Source organism: Motacilla alba, chromosome 6, assembly GCF_015832195.1.
Source record: "Motacilla alba alba isolate MOTALB_02 chromosome 6, Motacilla_alba_V1.0_pri, whole genome shotgun sequence".
Classification (NCBI taxonomy): Eukaryota; Metazoa; Chordata; class Aves; order Passeriformes; family Motacillidae; genus Motacilla; species Motacilla alba.
The window spans coordinates 31089261-31112091 of NC_052021.1; the positions used below are offsets into that span (position 1 = coordinate 31089261).

General features: G+C 40.7%; 1 protein-coding gene across 4 annotated transcripts in view; it reads left to right on the plus strand.

Annotated features, from left to right (window-relative positions):
- The window catches only part of WDR11 (WD repeat domain 11), a 35916-nt gene extending 25121 nt beyond the window's left edge, over positions 1-10795 (plus strand). For all 4 annotated transcript variants that reach the window (XM_038140860.1, XM_038140861.1, XM_038140862.1 and 1 more), the window contains exons 20-29: positions 1533-1641; positions 2396-2458; positions 3439-3504; positions 4219-4387; positions 4624-4719; positions 5076-5241; positions 6113-6210; positions 7150-7295; positions 8060-8139; positions 8664-10795. In XM_038140860.1, the coding sequence (XP_037996788.1) occupies positions 1533-1641; positions 2396-2458; positions 3439-3504; positions 4219-4387; positions 4624-4719; positions 5076-5241; positions 6113-6210; positions 7150-7295; positions 8060-8139; positions 8664-8821 (1151 nt within the window). In that variant the 3' untranslated portion in view covers positions 8822-10795. The remainder of the gene's footprint in view (positions 1-1532; positions 1642-2395; positions 2459-3438; positions 3505-4218; positions 4388-4623; positions 4720-5075; positions 5242-6112; positions 6211-7149; positions 7296-8059; positions 8140-8663) is intronic.
- The last annotated feature ends 12036 nt before the right edge of the window (positions 10796-22831 follow it).

Here is a 22831-nt window from a genome sequence, read left to right on the forward strand (position 1 = left end):
GAGCCCAAACATGAACTGCTGTCTCAAGTGCCTTCAATCCAAACCCAGAAAAACCAACAATATGCATGGGTTTTTTAAAACAAATTTAATCTCCCAAATAGCACATACTTTTTAATATCTTTATTTCAATATAAATGAAGAAAATAAGAGCTTTTTGTACAGATAGCTAGCAAATTGACTTAAAAAGCATTGACACATCAATTAGGTATCAGTACCTGCATCACTGATACTCATTACATGATTTAGAAACATTTGTTTATGGGTAAAAATGTATTTTCTGATTTTTTTTCAGGTGTCTATAGACTGATTCATTGCTCTTCAAACTGACCTTTAAAATAGCAATATTATTGCTGTTTGCCTTTTTAGCTGTATGTCTAAGAAGGGAGTTTAAATATTTAACTAGTTAACTAAACTACATTTTTTTGTATTTATTATTACTGGTGTTCCAAATAACTCCTCTTTCTGTTGCCTTTTGAATCAATCCTACCTTTACTCATACAATTTCCTTAAGTCATTTCCTTAAAACCAGTAGATTCTAAGACACAGGCAGTAAGCTGTGATGTGGGGAGCTGTGGTGTGGGTTTGTTTGAGGAAACATGTAATTGATCCCAGCCATTTTTGCTAGCAAAGGAGTGTTCTGCAATATTCAGTTATAAAGATGAGTGTTGGAAAGCCAAGCCCGCTGAAATGAGGCTGTGCCAGCTGTAAGGCTGCCTGTGCTTGAGCTGTCCTCCTGTGGTAACATTTTAATTACCAAATCACATTTACAAGAGTCCTGCATCACTCGGTGCACACGAAGTACAGGGAGCTGTGAATGTTTAATGATGGAGCTGGTTTTGGTTCTTGTTCTGCTCATCAGTCACTGGGTAGCATTTACTGCCTGTCATCACACCTTGTACTGGATACAGACTTCCTCACTTCTACATTTCTGTGACAGCACTAAGGTATAATTTATATCTTATTAAACTTCCCACCACCCTTTCCAGATGATGGGGTTTAATCCTTGTGTTGTACTGTAGGAATTAGGGGGACAAAGCAAAGCTAAACATGCTTTATGATAGATTTGGTATAGCTTTACTTACTTTGCACCATGTAGCAATAATCATTGTACACAGCTCTGCCAATACAGTGAATTCCAGGAGTCTGTGGCTAAACCCACTATGGAATATCCTGAAATTCTCATTTGAGCATGGCTGATAACGATGTGCTTTCTATGAAATGTTTTTGTTGATTGTAGCTTTTATGTCTAGCAGCCTGTGCTGGGTGTATGCTGGGTGTTTATGTATGATTTTCCTGGTGCTTGCAAACAAGCTGGGACATTTTCTGCTGCACATTTTCTGTGATACATTTTCTGGAAGTACATTTTTGGATGTACATATTCTGTGGTGCATTTTCTGGTGCCCATTTTCTGTGGCACATTTTCTGTGGTACATCATCTGTGCTATGTTTTCTGAAGGTACATTTTCTGATCAATGAACACAACATTATTGCACATGACCCTCTGGACAATGAATCTTTTGCTTTTGTTTCAGAACCTGTCTGGTGTCCCTACCTGCTTGTTCCAAGGGCTTCATTAGCTTTAAAAGCATTCCTGCTGCATCAACCATGGGATGGGAAATATTCTCTAGATATTATGGACATGTAAGAAGAAATATAGATCTGTATATAACATATTATTATTTTTTAAAGCCTATATCTTTTATTAGTCTTTCTGTACAAGTAACTGTTGGATGTATAAGTTTCCTCACTCTTGGGGACAGTCAAAATTATAATTAGTTCACTGTTTATTACTGAAAGTAATATAGGTAAGGCTCTAAGGTCAGATATTTCTTCTGGCTTTCAGAAGCACTTGGCTGTTAAAAACTGCAGTCTGCTTTCAGTCCTGGCAATATTTTTGTGGCATTACATTACTTCTGAGAAAAACTGTTCTCTTTTTTCTAGAAGTTACTGCAGCCATCAGAGTTGTTCCTAAAGTGTAAATAAAAGTGATATTCTGATATCCTGATCGACCTGTCTGTACTCTTGGAGAGCCACATTCACATCAACAGAGTAGCACATTTCTGTGTCCTGGACTGTGCTCGTGGTCACTTAATAATGCTCTAGGCATTGCCATTTTTATTAATTGTATGGTTAATGTAAAAAGGAAAAATGGGAAAAGAAAGATTGGCACTGACTGTGAGGTTGAGTGAAAGCAAACCAAATCTTTCACTCCTATTTTGGAACTGGTAACTGGATAAAGAATCCTGCATGAATGGCTTACCCAAAGAATGTGAAAAATTGTTAACATGTAACAATTGTTAGCCTGTGTTTTTCTCCTACAAGTAGTGCTCTTCCATTTCAGATAATTCTGTACTTTTTGTAACACAGAAAACCTCTATTTTTTTTTTTAATCCAGTGATTATCCAGAGAATGAAAATGTTAAAAACCTGCTTCAAGAGCAGTTGAATTCATTGTCCAAGTAAGAATTTTTCTATTATTACTTGTGTAAGCTATGGAATTCTGAGAAGGCAAAATATCTGAAGTTTGTGGCAATTCACAGTTAATGAAGAAAGAATTCTTTTCTCTAAAGATGTGCCTGAGTAATGACAGTTTTTATTAAAAAAAAAGGTTATTTTAAATGTAATTTTTATGTAATTTTAAATTTGGTGCTTTAAAAGTGCTGATAGGGTCAGTACATGATTTGCAACTGACCTGTGAGCATTTGGAATGTTTAAAGCAGTACTTCTCAGAGATTTAGGGGTTCTTTGTGCTGATCCGGACTGCACTGGACTCTGCTATTTAAATACTCCAAGGTTTGTTAGGATATTTGAGCTCTGAGGAAAAAAAGATGATTCCAGAAATCCTTTGTTGAAGACATAATTCCAGAGTGATGTTGATGCACATTGCTCTATTTCCACAGAAAACAGATTTTGACATTCAATTTAAACTTTGAAAATTATAGTTAAAGCTAGTAAATAGACAATTTTGTCCATATTCCTTTTGTCCTTTCATTTAGTAGGATGTAAAGGTAACAGCCTGTTTTAATCCAGTCTGAAACACCTGTGGAAGGCCTAAATTCATGCATGTGCATCCCTTCTGCTGTGACACTGCATAGCTGCAAGATTATTTGTAGCTGACTTAATATTGTAATTAGTAGAATTACTGCAGACTAATTGGGAGCTTTGCATACACCCTGGTGGTGATTCCCTATATTGCAAGGATAAAGAGTTCCTGATGGACTCTGGCGTTTGCCCCTGGAGATCAGTTATATTTCAAATTATATATCATTCCTGTTTTAATTGGTTTAACAGATGCATTTTTTTCATTTCAGAAAAGAAATTGTGTATTTTGGGGGTCGATCTTTTCAGTTTGTATGTGATGGATCCTGTTTGTGTTCAAAAGCAGCCAAACAAAAAATCCTGCCCAGCATTTCACAGTTCAACACTTTCTCTTTTGCAGCGACATAAAGAAACTTCTGCTTGATCCCGATTTTACTCTCCTGCAGAGATGTCTCCTGGTTGCCAGGTAGAAGAGATTCAGATAAATACAGGAAATGTTTCCTAGGAAAATCTTGATGCTATTAATGCACAGGAATGAGCTGAAGTTTAGGAACTCCCCCAGTTGTCCTTTAATTTGGCACAGTCCCTAAACTACTTTGTTTCCCATTTAGTAGGGTGGTTTAGAACCAAAATGGAAATGTTACCTCACTGAAACAGTTTTATTTGCTTGCTGGATACAAGGAACTTCCCTTAGTCTTGGTGGCACTTTTGTAACTGCAGCTCTGGCAGCCACCTTACATTTAGTTGTCCGTGCCCCAAAATGTCATTTAGAACTTCACAATAGCTCTGTACAACCAGGAGAGGGCCTGGGGTTTATTTCAAGTGTATTTGTTCTCTGTGGTTCCTCTGCCTAAACTGAGCTAATTTTAGTCTGTCTGTATTCAGAGATGATTTTCAAATGTAGTAACTTGTGGTTGAAAGAGGATATCAGTGACTAAGTGTAAAATAATAATAAATATCAATTTCCACATATTTCTCTGCTGAACATTCCTAGAGTTTAATTGCTGTTGTAATGAATGTCATTCCATAATCCTCTCTCACAGTTTGTCCCACTGATAATGCAAAGTGCTTGTGTTGTCCACAGGAATGCACAGTCCTTGAGAAAATGAAATATATCATGTTTTATGTGGTGTATGAAAAACTACAAGCCTGTTTCACATCCTGCTTTGTATCTTCTCAGGCTGTATGGGGACGAATCTGAACTGCACTTCTGGACTATTGCTGCCCACTATTTGCACAGCTTGTGCCAGGAAAAGCCTGCAAAGCCAGACACAGCTGTCCTTCAGGAGCAGCTGGGTAATCCTCTGGATATATGCTATGATGTGCTGTGTGAAAATTCTTACTTCCAGGTATGTCAAAAAGTTCAAAACCAAATTTAAAGGAATGTCATCAGTACAATAAACACTCACTTCCCTGTGCATATTTCACTTTTATTAGTAACATACCAGTCTGGGTTAAAACATTCCTCGTACTTAAAAATAGAGGCTGGTCCAAAAACTGGCAAGATATGTAAATATATTTTAAAAACCTGGTTTTATTTCTTATGGTAGGCTTACATTTAAAATATTTTTCCTTCTTTGTCCAGAAATTCCAGCTGGAAAGAGTAAATCTCCAGGAAGTGAAGAGATCAACATATGATCACACCAGGAAATGTGCTGATCAGCTTCTTCTCTTGGGCCAGGTTTGTGGGTAATATTTGATTTTTTTATTCTTCTTCCCTGTCTATTTTGAGTATTTAGCCTATTCAAGGAAAGCTTTTTCTAACTTTATTTGTTATTTCCTACTTATATGAAGCCAGTGCAGAGTTTTTGCCTTGTTATGTTAAATTCATGATGAGTTTTCAATGCTGTCCTTATTGCAAATGTCCTATTAAAGTAGAATCTTAGTCATTACTAGACAGGGAGATATTTTTGTAGCCTGTTTTAGCATAACTTCCATTGTTATTTGTTCCATGTCTTAAAAAGGGTAAAAATAGAAAAGCTTTTGAACAAAATTACTCTGTTGTGGTCAAACTTGCATTTTTTTTTCCCTTGCCAGACTGACAGAGCAGTGCAACTACTGCTGGAAACGAGTTCAGAGAATGCACATTATTACTGTGATTCACTCAAAGCTTGCCTGGTAACAACTGTCACCTCATCAGGGCCATCTCAAAGCACCATTAAACTGGTAGCAACCAACATGATAGCCAATGGAAAGCTTGCAGGTAAAATATCTCTTTGCTTGTAAACTGATAATTCTCCTCATTTTGAAGGATGCCAGTGAAACAGGAGTGAATCCTGCTGTGATGGATCTTACATGTTGGGTGTGCTGTGGTAGACACTGCACAGAGTAATTAACACAAAAATGATCTGTAACTGAGTTATAAAATCCAGCTTGTCTTGATTTATTTTCACTGGAAAACTCACTTCTGGAGTAAATCTTTTAGCAGTTGTTTGCACAAAAAGAAGCTTTTTGTATAATATGTATTATACAAAATACATATGTAATATGTAATATGTCTTTTCCACTTTTCTAATTAAAGGATTAACTAAAATTTGGTGTCCCTGTTACAAAACGTGAAATACAGATTTAGTCTCCTTTTCAGTTCAGAACTTTTTTCGTAGTATGTGTTTTCTTACAAGTACAGGTTAATTTTGCTTAATGCAAGAGCTGAAACAGAACTGAAATATTTCAGTTACAACCATATAACTGAAATACTCAAACACACTGAGAAAGTTAAAAGTCTGTACTTGCCTGGAAAAAACTACTTTCCACTCTGCAGCCTGTTAATAATTACACTGTGGACAACATTAAATTAAAGAAGTACCCAGGAAATCTATTTATTTAATTTACAAAGATCATTATATCTTTATGATGAGAAGTCCTGCGAACCCCTAAATTTGTGTTCAGAACAAAGATCCATGAGAGCTTTGTGTGGCCTCTGTAGCCCAGAACGAGGATGCAATAACCGGCACCCAGGTTATGTGGAGAGCAGGCTCGACATCTTCATGTGCAGAGGATATGGGGATCCTTTTGCACACTTTGCAGCTCTTTTTCCCTGGATTTCCTGAGTGGAGTGCATGTTTCTGTTCCAGAGGGGGTGCAGCTGCTGTGTCTGATTGACAAGGCTGCAGACGCCTGTCGCTACCTGCAGACCTATGGCGAGTGGAACCGTGCAGCGTGGCTGGCCAAGGTGAGCAACTCCTCACTTCCCAGGCTGAGAACACCAACCACCTGCTTAGCATCTGTGCTCAGGAAGGCTGAGCAGGGTGCTGAAGTTCCCTACATTGCTGAAACATCAATTAGAAATACCATTCAGCTATGAGAAGCCAGGCCATTCAGTCAGCGCTGGCAGATTCTTCAGCCTTCTGACCACACAGTCTGCCCTCATCCACATTACAGGACTGGGGCCTAAAAAAGCTCAGAATACTCAATTTCCTAATTTTTCAGCAGTTTGGGAAAGTCCATATAGCTGCAGCAGTATAAAGCTGGTAATAAACTACAAACCCCCACTCCTGGATGTGGATAAAACTGAGCAGTGACTTTGTGCTGAGCTCTGTGTAGTGTGTGAGCTGATTTCAAAATTACCACCACCCACATAAATTGGCATCACCTTCTGTTTTGGTGTGCAACCATAATTACAGCAAAACTACCCAGACACAGCATTAATGCTCCACGTTATAAATGGACAGGTGTTAGTAAGGATTTTTCAGCATCTCTTAAGTAAAGTTTCTGTTTTGTTTCCTGAAGAAAGAATGGAAAAGTTGTATTATGTTTTTTAAGTGAGGGAATGCTGCTTTTCAGAAAAATTAAGTTGTTTGATTTTTTTTTAAGTCTTCAGTAAAGGATGAAGTTGATTTAGAAAAGCTTTTACAGCTTGGGGTAAAAATGATATTAATCACATCTAAAAATGGAGTGACCCAAGTGAAGTACTTTTATACCCACATACCTGATTTTCCTTAATGCCCTATTAACTCAAGCAATATGCTTTTTATTAAAAACTGATGGTTTCAGATGCTTTTGCTTGTGCCCAGGGTGCTGCCCTGAGGAGAGTGCAGCAGCAGCAGCAGGAGCAGGGTGTGTGTTGTGGGTGGCAGCTGGGAGCTGGCTCAGGCTCTGCTGTGTCCCGCAGGTGCGGCTGAGCTCAGAGGAGTGCGCGGACGTGCTGCGGCGTTGGGTCGATCACCTCTGCTCCCCACAGGTCAACCAGAAATCCAAGGCCATTCTGGTCCTCTTGTCTCTTGGCTGCTTCACAAAAGTTGCAGAGATGTTACACAGGTAAAGGTGAAACAGCACAACTTGTGTTTTCTCTTGTCCACACCTGTTTCTGACATCTGTTTCTATTTTAGCATGTGTCAGACTAAGCCCTTTTCTGACCCAGAGATGGGGCAACTGAGGGGCATTTTAAAAACTTTTATTCCATTTTCAGTCTCATGAGAAGGTTGAGACAATACAGATGTTATAATTCACGCCATGACAATCAGAAGCCAACTATTTCCTAATTACAACACATTATAAGCATTTCTTGTTATATTTCTCTAAAGTATCTAATCTTATTTACAAAACCCTCCTTTAAAACTTGTTTCTAGCTCCATTTCTCTCTCAACAATGTCTATCCCATTCCATAGCATTTCTAAGTCAATATTTCTTATCTCAAAGTTTACATACAAATACATACTGTGTGAACCTTCTGTCAGACTTTGAGAATTCTCTGCAAATCCATTCCCCACAAGCATGTTTTTCTTTAATTAGTTTTAACCTGTGGGCTATGACTGGCATTTCATTTTACTACAGCCTTTAAGATTGCCAGCTCCCATGGACCAAGCAGTAATGATTTATAGTATCTGTAATTTTTTCTGAGTAACTTCAGCCATGATCTTACAGGAAAATTTATAGCAAGTGTCAGTTCATGAATGCAGGGAAGAAGGGGGAGATACAGAAGAGTTTTAGAAAGCCTCTCTGCAAGTGTTTTGGTGTGATGTCCTGGAATACTTGTCTGGTTTGTATCCTAACATATTATTCTTTTTTTTTCCATTTAACAGTATGAGGTACTTTGATAGAGCAGCTTTATTTGTAGAAGCTTGTCTGAAGTACGGGGCATTTGAAGTAAATGATGATACAAATATCCTTTTTCTGAAATCCTGTCTGTGCTCACTAAATCTTCACATCTGGCCTAGTGTTCTGGGAAGCTGAGCATTTGCACAAACTTTTGTATTACATACTATAAATAATAATGCATATGTAAATAATACCTATGGAGTCATCAGCCTGTAAATAAAAAATGCCACTAATAAGTCATGTAGGTAACTTCAGGCCTAATTAATGAAAAAATCTTTGTGACATAAAGATTTCTTTTGCTATTTATGCCATTGTATCATGGTAGGTACTTAAGCATCTCTGAAATCTGTCTGGTTTGGTTTACAGCACTCTGCATCTTGCTTTATAAATGCTAATATGGGTTCAAAAGAAGGATTTAAAGCATCTTTTTTTCCTTACTTGTGCTGAAAAACAGTGGATTAGCACAATTGGTAACAATGTTCAGCATTTTCTCCTTGGGAGAGGTAAGGAGCAAGAAGGGGGGAAAACAGGATTCTGAGGTTTTTTTGTTTTGCTATTAATTTGAGTTTTCCTTAATGCTTCATTTACATAAATTGATCCATGCTGTGTATGCAGATTATGCCCGAAGCTTGAAGCTCCTGGGCTTTAAGGAGGGAGCTGCTCTCTTTGCCTCAAAAGCAGGAGAAAGTGGGAAGGAGCTTCTGAGTGAACTCAAGCAGCCGAAGGAGGAGGTGACACAGGAGTGAGAATTCTCACAGTTTGTGAGGTTGTCTGGCAGACTGGGATTCCACTGAATGAAAATTCACTTTTCCCTTGAATCACTGTAATAGCTGATCTGTGGGATTTGAGCAAATACTGTTAAATGTGTTGGAAGTCAGGATTAAGAACTGTGGTGTTGCTTTTTGTTAAATTTGTCTGCACTTTCACAAGAGGGGAAAGAAGCTTATGATAAAGTTATACAATAATATTTCCACTTTTTCAGTTGTAGCAGGAATCAAATTTAAAGATGTGCTGAAAGGCTTCCATACCTGTGTCAAAGTCTGGTGCATTTACTTCTAAAAAATCAAATCTTAATAGGACTTCAATACTGTTGTATTTATATGTAAAAATGATTTAGTCTGTACTGTAAAAATATAAATATATTTAAAAATAAATAGAGATCACAAAGCACACAGTTCTTTCCTGGAACATCATGGCTTTTCCAGTCCAATTTCTTGTTTAAAATTACTGTTATTTTAAATCATTTCACTGTATTGTCATTTCCATAACTGCCTGGGATGGAATCTTTAACAGGTTCACTTACAAATGTTGCTCTCCTAACATTCCAGAAATCCATAAAACATCACTTTTTCCAGTTAAGGGATTGTTATATTCCATTTTATTTTCAGGTGTGCACTCCCTGCACACCCTGGGGACTGAATTCTGCCTGTCAAAGGATGGGGGAAGGTTTTACCTCCAGAGCAGCAGGGTCAGGACACTGCTGGTGCTGTCCCCAGTCACTGTTGTGTTATTGAATGTCTGATTAACAGAAGGGGAAAAAAGCATTGTGCAAAGCCCAAACAATGGCTTTTTCATGAGATCCTTCTCCTGCTAACATACCTGATGGTCCACATACACAAGGATGCCACCAAAAACCTCTTTTCTGATTTTTTGCCAGTATTTCAGTACTTGTTTATGTTATTGTTTCTAATGTCAGATGTCTCTTTTCTGTATATTACTGATGAGAAATTTCACAGCTGAGGAGTGGGTGCTGATGGTACACTGCCCTTGCAAACTGAAGACTGTGGCATTTAGGTTAAAAGCCTAAATTCTTCTTTTTCCCAGCTTGTTGGAGCTACTGAAGTTGAGTTTGTTTGTCATGAAAAGAACCCTGTAAAATGTCTCTCATTTGAATGTAATTTTTGTGTTGTCTGCTTGCACTAAGAGTGCATTGGATTCTCCTTTTGTTCAAGGATTTGTGGATATGTGTTCAGAACTCCCATCAGCTTTGGGGCATCTCCAGCTCCAGAAAACTTTTGGTTCAAATCTTAAGTAACATTTCTGATAAAATTGGAAAGGATAGACTGTTCAAGTCTTTTTGAATACGAACTGAAAAAGGGAGTTTCATCATTCTGAGCAGAAAAGTAGGAGTTAAACTGCAATGTGTTGTATTTGTTCTTGCCACATCTTACATAAATTACCTTAAAATACCTTTTGTTCAGTGTATTGTGAACTGTGCTTATGTTGTTGCTTTAGCTTGGGAAAATGAGTATACAAGGAAATTTGCCTTAAGTATTACGTGAGCAACAGAATTAATCAAAATTAACTGTAATTAGCAGTGGCCTCAATTCTGGCTCACACTGACTGCTACAGCTCTGCTCAGTCTCTTGCTTTTGTAGCAGCCCTTGTGGACAAGACTCCCACAGAGTTGTGAGCACACCCAAACTCGTTCTTCGACAGCCCTTGAAGCTGTTTGTCAGTGGGTCTCTGAGGTAAATCTGTTTCAGTGTACACTTGGATTTATAACTCTGATGGTTAAAAAAAAGTAGAAACAACAACATATTGCAAAGGCCTTTTAATACTGAATGTTTCTATAAACTTCTAAGTGTACAGGTTGCAGGATAATTTGTGGCATTCCCAACTGGAACCTTCATGAGGAAAGTAGAGTGTAATAGTGATTGAAAAGTTTATTTAGATAATATTGCAGTCTCATTATAATAATAAAATATTTTTAAAATCTCTGTGTGTCTTCATTTAATACAAACCAGAGCTGAGTGCTGCTTGTGCAACTGTTGTCATTTTGCCTTCTGGACAGGAACAGTGCTCAGGGTTGCTTTAATAGAGGAAGTGATCATCCTTTGTACATCTGAGTCACATTTTCCATATTAGTTCTGATGAAACATTGTGTTTGAGCAGTATTAATTCCCAGACTTTAGCAGCAAACATAAAATTTGTGTGGGTTAAATTAGAGCAGGACACGGTCTGCACATCCTGAGTTTTGCAAAGTGCAGAAATAAGTGATGAAAGAAACCCCCTCCCTTTGTGTTCTCACAACCTAGAAACTGAATGGCATGAATTTTTTTAATAAATACGTTTTTAACTCCTTTAAACCCCTTTGAGAATTCCTTCCTCAAAGCCCTGTGAATACTGCAAGTAGCCCCAGAGGTTTATAAATCTGTATTTTCTTGTTTTTGCATTTGAAGCTTCTGTCAGCAGTGAAGCCATAACTCTGGAACCTGTGTTTGACCCTCCTTGGCAATGAGGAAATGGTAAAATTGTGTTTGCAGGTCAACATACAGAGACTCTTCCTGCATTTGTCTTTGAACACCAGCCTTGTATTAATTAACTGGGATGTATGATTAGCAGAGTATTCAGTAATTGTTGAAAGATTCTTTTGCAAAAGGCCAGGACCTTTGGAAATAAAGGAATTTTTTGGGCATTTAGGTTGTCTGGATGAGGAACTTCTAGCTGGAGAAAATCTTGCAGCACAACTAGTGCTGGTTACCCCTCTCATTTTTTTATATGAAGAATTTTGGCCTTCCATGATCAACAACAAAAAACAACAACAACAACAAAGCTTAAAATTGAGTCTGCAGGGATGCATAAATTGTCTTCAGTTCAGTGAGGCATCTGAAATTTGTACATCTCTGGAGCTCAGTCAGTCCCACAGGCAGTTTCTCTCCCCATCTGTGTGCTCACATTCCACTGGTGGTTGTACAACCTGAGGGAAGCTCATGGTGAACATTGTCACGGGACTCTCTTGGCACAGCTGAATTTTAAAAATGGGCTTATTTCTTTGCCGTTCCTGATGTGATTCTTAAGAAAAGTCCAAATCGTTTCAGTTCTATAATAATGGATTTATTTATTCTATCAGTGAAAATTCCAGAAAATGTTCTTTCAGCTTGGATTCAGTCAAGGCAGGCCCTAATTAGAGTTTTAATTGGATCATGATGTGCTTCACAATAAAGGCAGCCTGTAAATAAAACATATTGACCACCAGTGTCTAAAATTGCCTAACTTGGGTCAATTTCTGAAGTACTCCTCAAAAAATTCAGTTTAATGGTGTGTGGATGTGTTTATATGCACACAGATACATAGAATTGATTCAGGGGGAATAATTAGGGAAAATGACAACACAAAATACTTGATTGCAGTGTAAAAATTATTAGTACTATATTGCAAATTATTTATCATTTCATTTCATTAAAGTGCAGTCTGACGGTTTAGAGACACTGCAGCCAGAGAGAGGCATTTATTATACATCAAGAAACCTGGCCCAGAGTGTTGGTGTTGAGTGTCTGAGCAAATTATCTGAGAGATCATTTTTGGTGCAGCTGACTGGAGACAGAAAATGAGGACAATCACAGACTCTTCCATGGGAAATGGATTTGGTTTGGATGGTCACTTGCTGCCCAAAATTGTACTCTAAAAGTTCAGCTAAAAATTTAATTGCTGGGGAGAAGGAGAATAATAATAGCTTAAAAAAGAGTGGGGTTTGAGTTTTTTTTATAATTATTTATTACTTTCACAGAATAATTCATCGCAACTTTGATATTTGTGTGAACCATTCATTAATGAGTTCGGGGTAAAAAAACTGATACCCACAGACCCAAGCAGTGACATAAAATCCTTTAATGAGGCTGATACTGAGCCACTGATATTTTTGAGTTGGGAATTCTCATAGCAAATTGCTCAGTTTCTACTTAAACACTGAAGATAAGGAAGGGGAAAGATAAGAATGGGGAAAAATAAGGATAGGGAAGGAGTATTTTAAAGGCTTCTGTAGGAATGGGAGAATGGCAGAACAAATCCAGGAGGTGGATGCTGCTGAGGTGTTTGCAGATACTCAAAGCAAAAGCATTTTTCTTAAAAGTGACAGCTTTAATAGAGGAGTGTTCACAGAGGGGTTCAGCAGAGCTGTGTTCTCGCCTCTCCAGAGGCTGCAGTACTGAAAGATTGAATTGCAAAGTCAATATCTATTCATTTCCCAAGCCGATTCAAATTCTTTTCCAACTCCACACCCCCTTGCCCAAGTTAGGGCTGTGTTGTCGTTGCTTTGTGGAGCTGGGATCTCACAGTTACCTCACAGGCAAAGTGCATTTTGTCCACTCCTGGTGCTTCCAGGGGAAAAGAAACACCTTAAAGACCTGAAATTAAATTTTGCAGAAGCAGACCAGTGGATTTGGACTCGTTGAAGTTCTGTTCTGTGGAAGGACAGTACAAACTTCCTTTGCAGATCTGAATCCTGCCTTCCCTAAGGATGGGCAGAGCTTGGCAGAACGTGCAGTCAAAATTTACTGTCCATGTACAAAGTGCTTTCCTTCCTCTCATATTTTGCTCCTTTAATCAGAAGACAACATCCAGCTCTTGAAACATGCCAGGTTTCTGACAAGTATTTATTATGTGTGGTGAATAAAGCCTTCCTTCTAAAGTGCATCCTCAGAACTTAACTGATAATTTAAGTGATTACCTGCATTTTTTAACAGTAATATAACTGCATAAATACAGCCTGGTCTAAAAAATTGATTATCAGAAGGCTCCCAACCTCTTGTAACAGAGAACTCGGCCCTGTTCTCTCTTGTTCTCCTGCCTCCTCAGCCCAGCTGAACAAATTAAGTTGTAATGAGTTGGGTGTGGAACGACCAATTAAAAGGGGAAATACTGGAAAGGATAAAATTTAACATCCAGGTGGAAATCATAGGCACACTTTGAGGGATTAGAGCTGGCATCTCATCCATCTGGCTCCATCTGCTCTGGCAGAACAAAACCAGAAAACATGCAAATGTAGCTGAAATAGAGCACCTAGGTTTTAGTTGTTAAAGTTGGGGGTTCTTAAAAGAAAATTCTAGAATTTCTTTGTGTTTAACTTTCTATTAGTGTGGGTTTTGTTTTGGTATTTTGTTTTTTGGTTTTGTTTTGTTTTTTGGGGTTTGGTTGGTTGGCTGGTTTTCTTTGTTTTGAGATTTAAAATGGCTTTCTGGCTTGGTTGTAACAATTTGGAAGAAAAGGAAAAGTGTGGATCCCCAAAGGAGGGAAGCAGCACGTTTAAAATGCAGCCACGGAAGGTAAGTGATAAGTTTATTTCAGTCTTGAAAATCTGAGAGCAGCAATTACAATTAGGTGATACTAAGTTTATTTCCATGCTGTTCATTGAAATTGTTGGTCCCCTTTCATGGGTTAAACTTCCCCCTCCACCTTCCTGTTTTCTCCTCCTTCCCTGCAAGTGCAGCATCAAGAGGAGGAATTTGGGTGGTGGGGAGGGAGCAGCTCTTGGGCAGATGCTGCAGGGAAAGCCAAAGTTCCTGTCAGACCAAACTCAGCGGGTGGTGAAGGCAAGGCTGTGAAATACTCCTCCAGTGTGGCTTTCTTGGCCCGGCTTTAAGGTTTTATTTCTGGAAATCAGATCCACAAGTTGAAAATGCCTTTTTCTTCTTTTTTTTTTTTTTTGTCGGTGTCATTGTCACGGCTGCTTCATTTAGCAAAGAGTGGCTGCAGGTCAGGAGGGTTCCCCTGGCAAACTCTGCTCAGTGGCTGCTTTCCAGAGCTTTATTGAGTGATTGTGTTATCCATTGGGCAAAACAGATGCCAACAGGTGGTTTTAAAAAAATGCACTGTTATTACTTTTCACCCTGGTGTAGCAGGAGATAATAGACTCATATTAGACTTGTCTGGCTTTTATTTCACTTGCTGTAACTAATAAAAAGCTACAGGCAACAAATTTCAGTTGCAAAAAAAAGGGTCATCTTTCTTTTTTCTTTTTTTTCTTTCTTTTTCTTTTTTTTTTTTTGTGTGTGTGGTCATTTTTTCAAACTGGTCTCATATTTATGGCCCTACTGAGTGATTTTCTTCCCCTGCTTTTGGAATCCAACCACAGGCTCATGAATAATGGTGTAATTTGGTGACCCTTTGGAAATGCTTTTTTTCCAGCATTGTTTGTGAACTTGTATAAACACACGCCTCTTTTTACCTTTTTGGTTTCTGTCTCTAGTAAATCTTTATATAAAAGGCAAGTTCAGCTGGTGTTTTATGCAGTGTGCAGGACCAGCTATTTCAGAAAGTTTTGAGCTTCTCCAGAGCTCTGTATCTCTTGTCTGAATTTATTGTGTAATTCTTTTGTGTGGCTTCAGCTCCAGCATTTGCTAGGAAAAACCAGCAAGGTTGCTGCTTCAGTTATTTTTCAAGACCAGCTTTTGGTCTTACCTTCCTGGCTCCTAAATGAACTTTTCCCTCAGTGGTTTGGTCACCAACCACTTCTCTTTTGAGGGGAAAATTGCCTCAGGAGCAGGAGGACATTTATTAAAGCAATGGACCTGACGTTTGAAAGGCAGAAAACAAAACCCAAAACAAAATTTTAAAAATGCCAACAAGCACAAAAGAAACCCCACAAAAAAAAAAAAAAAAACAAACCCAAAACACCAAAAACCAACCAACTAAAAAAACCAACACAAACCCCTCCTTCCCCTCAAATATCTCAGCCTCTTCTTTCCTACCGTGTTCTATTTCAATAATTTCTTGCGTCTGGAGTTTTAGCTGGTACCCACAGCAATGGCAATACTGGGTCTCAGTCTCTGGTAGTTGGCAATCCCTCCCTAGAACAGCTGAACGACTTGGAGTGCTTGTTTGGAGTACTTGTTTGCTTCTTTCTTAATTGCTGACAGCACAACAGTTCCATTTCCACGCGCTGAAGATTGATTTTCAAGTTGTCAGCATTGACTTTTTGCTTTTTCAATGTGGCACAACTAAACAGGAGCTGGCACATGCAAAATACTGCACAAACCAGCCCATGCTTCCTGCATTTGGGAACAGAAGGCAGGCATAGCCGTTTGTCCAAGCTGGGAAAAAAATGGAGCATTTTCTTTCTCCCTTCCCTCTAGAAAAATAGTTCTTAAATCCTTATCAAGCCAAGGAGCCTTTTCTTTCTGACTGTTTCTCCCAGTTCTCCTCTGTGGTTTACCTCAGCATCTGCTTTCTTTTTCCACTGGAGAGTTCAGCCTGGCTTTGATTAAAAGGCAGCTGAAAGGCAGATTAATGCAAGGAAAAGCTGCCTGGCTAACATGGAAAGAGAGCAGGGAGGGAATTTGTCAGAGATCACCTGGATGTGATGTTTTCTGGTAGCAGCCTTCTCTCCCAGTAGGACTAAGCCAATGTGGAGAGAGTTTATTCTTATTATATGCCACAACCATCTCACCAAAAAGCCAAGGCACATTCTTTGAACTGAACTGAAATCATCTGTTTATCCTTTCTGACTGCTTTGCAGGCAAATTCCTTGGCCACAAGATTATTTGCAAAGCACATTTTTCTCTTTCCCATTCCTCCACATTTTCATGTTTGATGAACTTTTTAAAATGTTTGTGTTTCTGTGAAACTCCAGCACTTTGAGATAACATCTTAAATAATTCAGGGACATAAATCTCAGGAAAAGTGGATGAGGGAGCTGGGAAGGGCCTCAGCCTGGAGAAAAGGGGGATCGGGGGGACCTTGTGGCTCCCCACAGCTCCTGCCAGGAGGGGACAGCCAGGGGGGGCTGGGATCTGCTCCAGGGAACAGGGACAGGAGGAGAGGGAACGGCCTCAAGTTACACCAGGGGACATTCAGGTTGGATATTAGGAAAGATTTCTTCTCTGAAGGAGTGGTTAAGCACTGGACATGCTTCTCAGGGAAGTGGTGGAGTCACCACCTCTGAAAGTGCTCAAAAACCAAGTGGATGTGGCCCTTGGGGACAATCTGGATTAGTGGGCATGGTGGTATTAAGATAAAAGCTGGATTTATTAATCTTGGATGTCCTTTCCAACTTTAATGACTAACTTATTATTTAATTTATTACCATTGTTCCTATTATTTTTTACAATTATTATTACTACTACCATTATCATTTTAGCATTATTATAATTATAATTATTTTGCCCCTTGCTGTGCTCAATACTTTTCCACAAGCACTTTTCCTTTTCAGCTTAAATTTTGCCTACTCATTAAACTCCTGCCCCATCCCCTCGGAGTTTAAACACCTCACCATAGCAGTTTTAACACAGAATTATTTCGCTGCAATCCTGGGAGCTCGCAGCTGCTGCAGGAGAGGGCAGCAGAGATCAGCGAATGGAGAGGGTTGGGAACAGCCTCAGCACAGCCAAAGGGACCGGGGTTTTCTTTCCCTATTTTCAGTCCTGGAGGAGTGGCAGCTCCCAGGCACCAGCAAGCAGGAATGATCTCAGATATGGATTTTAGCATCAGCTATAAATAGCTACAAGAAAGGAAAGAAGGGCATTGAGAGTGTCCTGTTTTCTTATAAAAATAGGAGCTCAGGTCATCATTAAACACAAAATCACACCTCGCTTGCAATCTGTTCTGATTTGGCAAAAAGGAAATGCTTGAGAATGCATTAACAACTGTGATTTAAGGCTTTATTTTGCATCTAATTCTGGAAAGGTGGGGTTTGCTTCAGAACCTGGTTGTGGTCAAGTCTGGTTCAGTTTATTTTTGTGCTGATGATGCCTCAGGTTTTAGCTTTTTCTATTTTTCAGGTTCTGTGCTGATTTAGTGTGTGGGTCTGGGCTGCATATCAGGGGATGCTGAGCTCTCTGCACAGAGCAGGGACACAAAACAATTCCTGCTCCAGCTGGGCACCAAGGACAAATGATCCAAACCTCAGCCCAGGAGCACAAACAGCGTGGGCTGCAGAGAGAAAAACAAGCAGGGTGGGAGTGCCTGGGCTAAAGCTGGAACGGGACAATGAACTGCAAGGTGCAAATGGAGCAGAGCTGAGCCAAGGGAGAGACCCCGGGAGCGCTCGTGCATTTTGGGACCATTTGGGTTCATCTTGGGGGCAGCCCTGGCTGGGCTCTTGTGCTGCCCAAGGTGGATCCATGGAGGAGATCCTTTGAATAAATCCCTGCTTTATTCTTTAGTTCTGTCCAGCCTCTGTTCTAGGTCAGCCTTCACAAGGCATCAAGTGAAAAGGATGGTTCCTGGAAGCAGCCAGGGCTGCACCCAAGATGAACCAAAATGGTCCCAAAATGCATGACCACTCACGGGGTCTCTCCCTTGGATCAGTTCTGCTCCATTTGCACCTTGCAGTTCATTGACAGGACCCTCACCTTCCTCCTGACAGCTCCTCAAGGGGGGAGGCTGTGGCAAAGGCTGCCCAAAAAGCACCCCCACATCCCATGGGTTTGGGGGCTGCTTTGTCTCAGCTCTTGGCCTCTGTCTCCCAGGAGTTTGGGGTGAGATGCTCTGAGTGTTCTTGACTCCCTCACTTGCAGGTTCAGCCCAAAGCCAGCTCAGGCTTACAGCTCCCCCAGGAGAGGATCAATTACTCACAAAAATAAAGATGATGCACTGCCAGGGGAGCTCCCTTCCAAAAGCAATTCTGGGTTCAGTAATGCAGTTTTTGTTTAGCTCCTCTCTTATAAGAGAATTGAATTTCCCTCCCCCAGTGTTAAAGCTCCCAGTGCCCCTGCTCTGAGCTCACAGCTCTGGCTCTGGCTGGGGCTTCTCCTTTAACCTCTCATGAACCACCAATATCTGCTCTGAAAGAGTCCATTTTAGTTTCTTTTCAAAACATGCATTTCTCATGGCTTCTTGCTCCCTTGGTGAGCACTTCTAAAGGTGCCTTTTGGCAGATTTATTCCCAGGTGAGGAAAAACGCCAGGGTTCATCCCTGACTGTTGGGAAAGCCAAAAGGCCCATGGAAACAAGCAGCCTGATTTTTTGGTCTTCCTAAATAATATGTTTCAAAGGAATGAAGTATATGTTTTGGGGTTTTGCCCCTCTGTATGTCAAGTATTGATGTGACTTCTCATGTACAAAATCACACTTGATGAGGAAAAAAGGAAAAAATATCCAAATAGTTTTGGTTCTAATTTTCATTTGTTATAGGGATGTTTAACTGTACAACTGTTAAAAACATTTAAAAACACATCAACAAAACGAGTTGATATGAGTATATCCCTTTGCCAAATGGAATGTTCAGGAAAAACATGCCAAAGCCATTTTTACCTGAACTTATGTAGGAATAATTAATGAGTAGGGAAAGAACCATGAGCGTGGCCTGGAGCATTTTCCTAGGGCAGCTCTTGGCACAGGAGGCAGGACTGATGGACACCACTTCTGGGGGGCTTGAAACAATATTCCTGGAGAGGAGAAGAGACTTTGGAATCTTTGCAGGAGTGTTTATCTGTCAGCCTAAAGCCTCTCAGCCAGTGCCCAGAGGGTGAGAAGGTGATTGAAGGTATCAGCCAGCCCTGTCTCTGTTAAATGCAGGTGACATTTCCCAGGAATTAAACCAAACCCAACAATTATGGAGCAGGGACTGAGCACTGCTGGGCTCCAAGAGTGGCTGTCATCTTTGGGGAAGTGCCAAAATGAGCAGGACTGCAGCAAAGGACAGAGAAAACCTTAATTTTGTGCATCTCAGAAAAGTTTTTAATTGGGAAGAGCAGAGGAACACCAGCAGGAGATTTTTAGATTGCAGCACTTCATGCACCATGAGTGAGGAATTGTGTGATTCCAGTTTAAACCACCTTGTATTGCTGACATTTGTCCCAAATCCATTTCAAGGTCCAGTTTGTTGCTACTCATTTTCTTTTTTAACCCACTGGTTTTTTACTTACAGGAGGAACTGCCTTTCTGCTGGCAAATCTTCCCCGTCCTTGTCCTCTTTCAGTCTCCCATAGCTGAAAACATGTTTTCACAGAGAAATGACTTAACACTGAAAGGCTCAGTTCCCTCCAAAATCTTCCCTCCTTTTCACATCTCTGTAGGATTTCATCCTTGCCAGCTCCTCTCTCAGTTCCAGGCTGCTTACGTGTGTAGCTTTTGAAGACAGCTCTCCTGTCAGTGTCAGAGGGTTTTATGGCAGTAATTATCTCAGGATGAATACTTTGTTGGGATTAAAGGTTTCAATTAATGTCCTTCTGGGTTTTATTTTGTTTCGTTGGGTTTTTCTTAAAGTTTCTGTTTGCAAATCATAGGCTGCTGTTTCACTTCATCTTCCAAACTTTTAATTATTTAAAGTTTTGCCCTTTTTTCCTTTGACTAACATGTTACAGGTTCCCTGTGGGAGTCCAGTTCAGGATTCAGTAATAAAACCAAGTGAAGAGTTAATTGCTTGGGCTCTGTCCCATCCTATTGTCTGCCCTCTGACTTAACAGCTAAAATCCTTAAAATGACAGAGCTGGTGGGAGCAGTGGCATTCACATGAGGTGAATAATCTCCAAGAGAGCTTTTCAAATTCACTGTGAGGCATCTTCAGGATGTAACTGAGCAGTGCTTTTCTGAAGCCAATTGTACACCAGCTGAGGGTCTGCCCAAAGATCCCTTGTGCACCACTCCTTCCCTAAACTCATTCAAGTTATTCAAAGAGAATCAAATGACAGTGGATGTAAAAAAATTAAGGAAAAAAAATCAGCAAAGTGAAGTCATATTTGTTTTGAAAGTTTGTAGAAAAGGGTTGGATTCTTTTCTGTAGCATTGGCAGGCTCTGATTCAGCTCTGGCAGTAATTATTCAGAGGAAAGATGGGTTCTGTATGAGAGAGAAAGAGAGAAAATACACATAATTCCCAGGGAGTCTGGCCAGTCTGTGCAATTATACTGATTTCTGACATCTCTGGACGGTGGGAGAGGATAGAAATGAAGTTCATATTTGACACACATGAATTCCTGAGGTGGAAAAGCCAGCCTGTCTCCCAAGGTGCCACATGATCCCACGTCTGCCCCTCTGGTTCTGGTCAGGCAGGAGGTCAGCTCTCAGACGCCCTCCCCAGATTTGGAGTCTCATTTAAAATCACAATTTCTGCTAAAAACCCGTGTGCTGCCTCTCCAGATGGAACTGGCCTGGCTTCAGCCTGCAGCCATCCATCCTGAGGTGGAGCTGAGGATTTTTCTGCTGCCCAAAGCCAGCTGGGAGCAGCTCTGGCCCCTGGGCAGGGTGATGCCAACAGCATCTTCCACTTCTGGGGCACCCAACTCCCAAAATTCTGCTCCATGTGGGCACAGTGGATGTGCCCCTGGCCCTTTCTCTGCCATCCCCCAGCTTACACATTTAATCACTGCCCACTGTGCTGGTCCTGATCCTTCCACTGTCGTCTGGCTCAACTTTGCCTAAAAAATACACAAAATTCATCAGAATTTTGTGGCATGTAAGCAGCAGAATGATTTTCTGGTAAAAGCTTTCAAGTATAAGGGTCAGTGGGGCCTGGAAAGTTTTTTATTGCATATGGTTTTGAATCAGGGTCAGATTTGCTGTTCAGGGATTACAAATCCCTCTCAAGCCTTTGAGACTTCTGTTTAAATGCAGACTGAATTCTGTTCATCTTCACCAATTCAGGCATGCACAAGAGGCTAGTGACAGTTATTTTAATATCGATTAAATGCAAAGACTGCATTTAGTAAAACACCTTGTTCTAAACTGGACCTGCTTTCCTCTACTACGTTCCATTTTTCTCTGTTTGTGGGATTGTATTCCTACAAAAAAACCCTTGAGCGCTTCCAGAGGGGGCAACGAGGCTGGGGAGGGGCTGGGAACACAAACCCTGTGAGGAAGCACTGAGGGAGCTGGGGGTGCTCAGCCTGGAGAGAAGGAGACTCAGGGCTGCCCTCATCGCTCTCACAGCTCCTGAAAGGTGCCTGTGCTCAGCTGGGGCTGGGCTCTTGCTCCAGGCAGCACTGACAGAACAGAGCACACAGCCTCAAGGGAAATACAGGTTGGACAGCAGGAAAAAGCTTTTCCAGAAAGGGTGATAAAGTTCTGGAATGGCTGCCCGGGGAGGTGGTGCAGTCACCATCCCTGGGTGTGTTTAACAAAGCCTGGATGTGGCACTGGGTGCCAGGGTTGAGTTGAGCTGTTGGGGCTGGGCTGGACTCGATGATCTTGAAGGTCTCTCCCAACCCTGTGATTCTGTGATTCTGAATCCCTCCTGACTCCCAGAGCCTGTCTCTAGCTTGGTGACTCAGCTTGGAGCCCTGCTGCCTCAGAACCTCACAGGAGACCTCTGCAGGGCCAGGCTGAGCTCCTGCAACAGGGCTACCAGCTCCCAGCCCTGGGCCAGCACTGGGCAGCAGGTGAGGCTGGCAGCGCAAGGCTTTGGCTAAAGCCTCTCTCATCATCCCAGAAAAGCTCCCTCTGAAGTGGTTTATTCCCACTCCAGATGGGCTGCAGCCAGAAAGGGAGCGCTAGCTTGGAGGAATCCACGGTGTGCACTTCAAAAAAAGAAGCTTTCAAGAGAGGAATGTGTGAGCTAATGCAGTCCCAGGGCAGCAGTAAGTCGTGCTCTGACAGGTTCTGTGTCTGAGGCTGATTACCTGCCCCTGCTTGTCCATGCTGATTGTCTCCTGCCAAGGGAATGCTCAGCTCCGAGTGGTCAAGAGGTTCAGCACTCCCAGGCTGGCAGGGAATAGCTTTCCCCAGGTGCACAGGCAGTGAGGTGGATTGTCATCACATTTATTTAGCACAGGGTCACTTGGTGTCCAAGCTCCCCTTGCATAATGCACTGGTAAAAAATAAGAGTGGAGCAAAAAAAGACATGTTTCAAGTAACAACAACAGGCAAAAGCATCAGAGCATGTTATAATGTCCTTGCCTCTTGAATTAAAAAAAATATAAGGGAGATTTTGGAATCTATAGCCAGAAGTTTTATTTTTAAAGAAAGAGGGGACACATTTACTGGGAGCAGCACAGATTGATTGTCCAAGGGCAGAAAGTTGAGTGACTGGCATCTCATGTATATTTACACTCATATATATATATATATAAATATATTTACACTCATACATTTATCTCATAG